The sequence below is a fragment of the Podarcis gaigeae genome (genome assembly GCF_964106915.1).
Source record: "Podarcis gaigeae genome assembly, chromosome: 3".
Taxonomy (NCBI): domain Eukaryota; kingdom Metazoa; phylum Chordata; class Lepidosauria; order Squamata; family Lacertidae; genus Podarcis; species Podarcis gaigeae.
Genome location: NC_139680.1, coordinates 106,156,004 through 106,162,335, shown reverse-complemented (window position 1 = coordinate 106,162,335; position 6,332 = coordinate 106,156,004). Strand labels below are relative to the sequence as shown.

The window sequence follows — 6,332 nt, the reverse complement described above, 5'->3', positions numbered from 1 at the left end:
TTTGTAATCAGGTTAGGATCTGCCTAATTCACTGTTACCTTCTATCCAAAATACCTTGGGAAAAGCCCATTGCTTACACTATTTTCTTGGTATCCTAGATAGAACTCAAACAAAATGGCAATTTGAATACAACTTAAGGTGGCCTCATTTAAGATAATTGTGCCTGCGGTGGTATGTCATAAGAGTATTCTGCTAAGCAAGCCAACTTGATTTTACAAGTTAACAGATCAAACTCCAACAGTTGTACAAATACCATTACAGAATCAGATCAACAAGCAGCTTCCTTAAAAATACCTTTGCAAGTCATAACACCCCAGAAAGCCTGAAGCACCAAATTAAATGTCACATTTAAGCTTGATGCCCGCAGGCTAGTGGTAGCCACAAGTATTTTTAGCCAATACCCTTGCACAGTATTTGTGTACAACACTAAGGTATCTGTAATCTGCTTTTAACATGCACTTGATTAACAGAAGCAAATAGCATTACAGCAAAGTTAGAAATACACATTTTATTTCATGTGCCCATAAAAAGACCCACTTTTCAGATCACAGGATGTTATTACATACAGAAATTGTGCACTAGTCTAATGTAGCAGCTTTTACAGATTTTACTAGAAGATCAAGATCCTCGCTGCGTTAGCCCTAGAAAAGGTTTTCAATCAACTAAATCCTTACATTTGTCAATAACACCAAAGAAATCCCTTAAAATAACGTAAACAAAATTCTTCCTATCATGTTCTTTGCAATTCTAATCCAGTCTTTCAGGACTCACACTCCTTCGAGGGCTTCCTGATGGCGAACGACTAAAAATAAAAAGGGGGAAAAACGAAGTCACTAGGTTACTCAATGTTAAAATTAGTAAAAAAATGGAAATTAATGGATTAGTGTTCTTAAAAGGGGATCCATGCTACCTGCACATTAGTAATTTTAATCCTAGCACCTATTTGGATGCTGCTTTAGAAGAGGATGTTAGTTGGAATTGAAGGCTACAAGCTCTTAATGTTAAATATTGAAGCAAACTTAAAAGTTTGCATGCACCCCCATTCCCACAGTATTACCAAGCTCTCTTGCAGTGTTCAAGAAGCATACTTACCCTGAGTTAATGGAGAATGGATATAAATGGCTCATATCAAAACTGAAAAAGCAAGACTGAATATTAAATCAAGTAAAAACGCTTTTAAACACATATGCTCATGAGGAACTAAAAATTCTGACACAGTCTACTATTATTAAGTAACAGCTCGCTGCTGTTCAATGTCTAGATTGTCCTGCCAATTTCCTGAAGGTTTCTGTCACAACTATAAACCTTCTCCGTTTAACCTTTGAGCCATTTACATTTATTGTCCATTAACATAGCCAGGTAATATGCTCCATTATTATTAATATGCTGTATTATTATTAAACACCCTTTTTGAGAATGGTTCTGGACTTTGGTTAAATCTTAAATTTGCTTAAGAGCAAATTTTTATTACACTTTAAGTGCCCTGCCACAGTTCCTCAGACCCTGAGTGAATAGTAATCACTCACTTTCCCAACAGAAGATGCCAGTTTTTGTGCTTTTTTACCCTATTTCATGGGTATCTCCCATTATTTCACTTTTTAAAAAAATAACCTAAAAGCTATTATAAAGAACTATAAACAAATCACAGCTCTGTAGGAATTTTAACATTTAGTAACATTATTTTAATGTTTTAAATGTGGAACTGTGAATCCAGGATATACAACACTGTTATAAACTTTATTTCGATTGTTATCTGCGTAAAATGCAATATGTCTCCTTCAGAGGCTCAGCTTACCTTCTCTTTAAAGATGGTGATCTTGATTTGGAACGGCTGTTAAAACAGCATTAATTACATTACATTAGCAAACACTAGACTGATCCAGTATCTACAGCCAGGGAGGGAAACCAGTGGACCTACAGATGTTACTGGAATACAACTCCCATCATCCCTGACTACTGCCTTTGCTGACTGAGCCTGATGGGAGTTGGAGGCCAACAATAGCTGGGGGGCCACAGGTTAACTACCCCTGATCTATAGCCATGATTTATCTGTTTTAAAATAAAAGCATGAAAGAAGCTGGTAACATCTTGCAACTGGTTATTTTGATGCTGAATACTTGAGAACCACAAAGATTGCTTCTAAACTACTTAAATGCATAGAGTAGGCTAAATGAACTCACATTCATAGTATAAGCCTGTGTGTATAGTAGACATTTGATGCTTTCAATTAAAACATTGCAAGAGGCATTTGGAAGTGATTACCATTTAGAAAAATGCCCATTTCACAAATTTTAGCTAATTACTAGTTACTATTTTACAAAGCATCGATGTTTACCTGCTTCTGGGTCGTGAAACGGACCTGGACCTGGATCTTGACCTTGACCGAGACCTAGGTTTTAAAGAGAAGGTACTCAATTCCAATCTTTTAACACATCTATGCAGGTGAATGAAAGCTGTCATGAAACAAGGTTGTAGAGATGCAGTCACAACAATATACAAAGTTCATTAATTCTATTCATTCTGGAGGAAACTTAGAACATATGATGCCCAGATGTGCTTTTCTTTAGAGATGTATGTTTGATTCGATCAAGGATTTTATTGTTGCATTTATTTATGGTTTTTTTAAAATATCGCCTACAATTCCTTTTTCTTTTGTAAGCTGCTTTGAATATGGGGTAAAAGTACTAAGATACTAATGAAAATTAAATTGACTCCATGAACATTAAGCTTATTAGCAAAATTACCTTGATCTTTTTAAAGAACCTGAACGGGATCTGCGTGGCGAGACAGATCTGGATCTCCGAGGGGAGAGTGATCTTGATCTCCGAGCAGAGACAGACCTGGATCTAAAAGAAAGGTGGTTGTTACAAATATGCCATTCTGATTCTTAAACTAAAGCACCTTGTTACAATTTTGATGCTCACCTCCGGCCACGACTTCGGCTACGTGAGCGAGAATATCTCCTTCCTCTGGACCTTGAATGAGATCGAGACCGTGACCTAGGTTTTAGGTTAGATAAGAGAAGTATTAGACCACAGGTTCAACAGTTAACATGTGAGCCTTTGCCGAAGCCCAAATATCTGATAATTAAAAATTAGTGTCTTGTACGTTGAAAAAAATCAGGGCCTATGTCTTGAGTATTTTTACTACCTAAAAAAGATGTTAAACTGAATAACATTTTAGCATTACAATCAAAATATAAAACACTGTAATGTGTATTTAAAATAAACCTTGCAAGTTTGCAGGTCGACCCTCTTTGGCCCAAGGTCTAGCAGATCTAGACGATCTAGAAGTATCTATAGCCGGTCGCTGCATCTAGGTGTTCTCTTCAATCTAACGACGATCAAACTGACAGCCAAATGAGCCAGGTGAGGCTTGATTGACGCAAGAAGATTTTTCTAGGTGGGAATGTGGTCAATCTGGTGTTCCTCTTTTTAAACCGGAGGGGGCCCCAATTGAAAGCCAAATTTACTGTTACGGCGATCACCGTCTCAATTTTTCTGCCCTTTAAAGAATAAGGTGAAGCTAGGTGTAGATGGCTCGAGGGGATCTGGCCTCTTATGCTGATCACCTCAAGGTCTAGGAGGATCTTAATTGTCGGATTTGCAAGGCGCCTCAGCATGAAATCTTAAGGCTCGTGACATTCTGAATCAAGGCGACTGACTCAAACGAAGAAACCTGAAAGGTTTTGACCAGGTTGATTATTAACATATTAACATAGTAACACAAAATATAAACAATTGTAATATACCCACATAAATTATAACATTTACTTTTAAAATGGTGTATCATTACCTTCTTTGCTAATAAAAACTATGATTAACTTCTGAAAACAAATCTCCTTATATCTACACATACCTGCTTCTTCTCCGACGACTGTAGCGATGACAGTCATAAGCATAATGACCTTTCTCGCCACACTCATAACATCTATCATTGGGATCAAATGGCCGGCGTGCTGGGGGTCTATCATAGCGAGACCGGCGTGGCATACCGGTTGATAACTCCACTCTAACCCTAGAGCCACAGATCACTCTGCAACAGAAACACATATTTAATAATCCAACTATGGACTCGGAATTCAGTTTTTATTCCCGTGTAGATAACCAGTTAGCACTTGCACGTACTTTCCATCTAGCCCACGAACTGCATCTTCAGCATCTCTTGGGTCTTCAAACTCAACAAACGCAAATCCTGGAGGATTTCGCGCAATCCATACTGTGCGTAATGGTCCGTAGTAGCTGAAAGCTCTCTCAAGTTCACCTTTACCAGCACCAGTTCCTAGATTACCAACATATACTTTGGTTTCTACACACACAAAAGAAAAAAGATTTTTTTAGAAAGTTCCAAGAAAATATACGTCCTTAATAATCTTAAGCCAATTTCTTTTTTTTAAAAAAACTTTTTATTGAATTTTCCATTATACAAATCTTAAGCCAATTTCACTGCTATCTGAGTATTCATGTTCACTTCACTTGCCAAACTGCACTCCCACTGAACCGCAAAAGCAAGGCTGCAACCATCATAAACGCAAGTTTCCGGCATCCATGCTGGCAGCTGGGGGGGGGGGGCACGTCAAAGCGACAGCAAGGAGGAAAATAATACTATTATACCGACACCCTGTATCACGCACAAGATTTCTCCTAGTTTTTCTGTCTATCTAATTGGGAGTTATAGTCGAGATACTCAAAGCAATTAATAATCATAATGACCTGCATAAGAAGCGCACTTCCCATACTTCGGGACACAAAAGTTTAAGGAGGCGCGTGGTCAAGGAGAAAGGAGAACACGCCACAAGTTGGCGAGGCTCAATGAGGCCGCCACTCCCTTTATTAGAGGCTCCTGGAAAGCGCGCCAACCGGCAGGCAGCCGGCAGAGGAAGCGCAAGCGGCGGCAACTGCCCTTCGGGCCCTCCGGCGCCACTTCTCCGCCCTCCCGGCTTCCTCCCTCCGCCGACGGCTCAGCCAAACGCGCCGCCGCCCTCGCGGCTTCTTCCCTCGGCCAGCCCGCCCACCTCCTCTTCCTCGCTGCCGAAGGCGAGCGGAGCAACCCTGGGCGCCGCCATCTTTGGCGCCGCCTCCATTTTGCCCGCGCAGCGTCAGTAGCGCCGAAGGGAGGGAAAACAAACCCCGCCAGCTCCGACCACAAGCCCCGTCTGCCGTTACCCCGAGGGGAGTCCCCTCCTCACACCAAGCCAGCGGCGCACTTCCAACGTCCGAAGCGCCACAGCGCCGAACCCGGGGGTGGCTTTCTCCTCAGCGCAGCCGGCGACCATGCCTGTGCAAAATGGCGGCGGCTGTGGCGGCACTTTGCCGCTTAACGGGCTTCTTCGCCGCCGCCGCCGCCGACACGGAATACGGCCTGGATTTACACCGCGGATTTAGCTAAGCGGGGCCTCGAAAAGAGGCAAAGAAAGGCGTCGCTGCGGTCTCTTCTCCACCCGCTTCTCCCAGCTCGCGCCACTCACCTCCACCATAACGGCCATACCGCGACATCTTCTCCCGAACAGGGGGGGAAAGCCCAACCGTCTCCACGCGCATGCGGGCTCGCGGGGCCTTATATAGGACGTGCCGTTGGCGCGCATGCGCGTAACAATGGCCAGGCCGCCGCGGGCCGGCAAGGCGGGAAGAAAGTCAGCTTTTGGTTTCCGTAGCAACGGCAGGCTGGAAGGAGGGAGGGAGGGAGCGGAGGCTGAGACAGCCTCCATTTTGGGAACGCGGTTATTGCCCGAGCGTGTAATTTGCCCGTTTGAAAACACGTGCCGTTTTCTCGGGTATTATTATTATTATTATTATTATTATTATTATTATTATTATTATTATCATCGAGCGCCCCACCGTACGCCGCTCAGCAACATTTCACTCAGATTTTCTACGGTGGAAGCGGATTTTCATATATTTGCGCGTTCGGGAAGTTTGGTCCGCACTGAATTTTTTAGGGGGTTGCTCAAGGAGGAGTGAAGGGTTTGGGAAAATTGGTGCTCGTGAAAAGGCCATGGTCGCTGAGAAGCTCCTTGCAACCAATGAAAGGGATCGCTTGTTCCCTCAAATCCACGTGTCTTGAGTCCATTTGCGCCCCCTATATTCTGCTACAGTAAATACAGTATTTCTATGTTGTCCATTGGGAAACCGATGGCTGTTAACCTTTTAAAAGGTGGTTTATTTTTTACACTCCGCCCAAGGACCTCCAGCCAACAGCGAATAAGAACGTGAGAGCCTTCTGAATAAACAATGAACAATAACAGAACCTCGGTCATTTTTCTTCACTCCAGGCATCACACCAGATTAAAGAGCTTGTTGTAAAATAATGGCATACGTTGAGCGTTAAATGCG

The 6,332-nt window shown here is 42.6% G+C and overlaps 1 protein-coding gene across 3 annotated transcripts; it reads right to left on the bottom strand.

Moving 5' to 3' along the window:
* Nucleotides 1–493: 493 nt before the first annotated feature.
* On the bottom strand, nucleotides 494–5,597 carry SRSF7 (serine and arginine rich splicing factor 7). 3 transcript variants are annotated; one of them, XM_083733801.1, is made up of 9 exons: nucleotides 5,468–5,597; nucleotides 4,128–4,308; nucleotides 3,859–4,035; nucleotides 2,925–2,999; nucleotides 2,745–2,846; nucleotides 2,336–2,389; nucleotides 1,796–1,831; nucleotides 1,093–1,134; nucleotides 494–802 (listed from the first exon to the last, which is right to left on the bottom strand). In XM_083733801.1, exons 1-9 carry the CDS (start codon nucleotides 5,538–5,540, stop codon nucleotides 748–750), a joined length of 795 nt encoding a protein of 264 aa, XP_083589927.1. In that variant the 5' UTR covers nucleotides 5,541–5,597; the 3' UTR covers nucleotides 494–747. The 3 variants fall into 3 exon arrangements, with proteins under 3 accessions (XP_083589927.1, XP_083589928.1, XP_083589929.1); XM_083733802.1 differs by lacking the exon at nucleotides 1,093–1,134 and having other exon boundaries at nucleotides 5,468–5,596; XM_083733803.1 differs by lacking the exons at nucleotides 1,093–1,134; nucleotides 1,796–1,831.
* Between the last annotated feature and the right edge of the window lie 735 nt (nucleotides 5,598–6,332).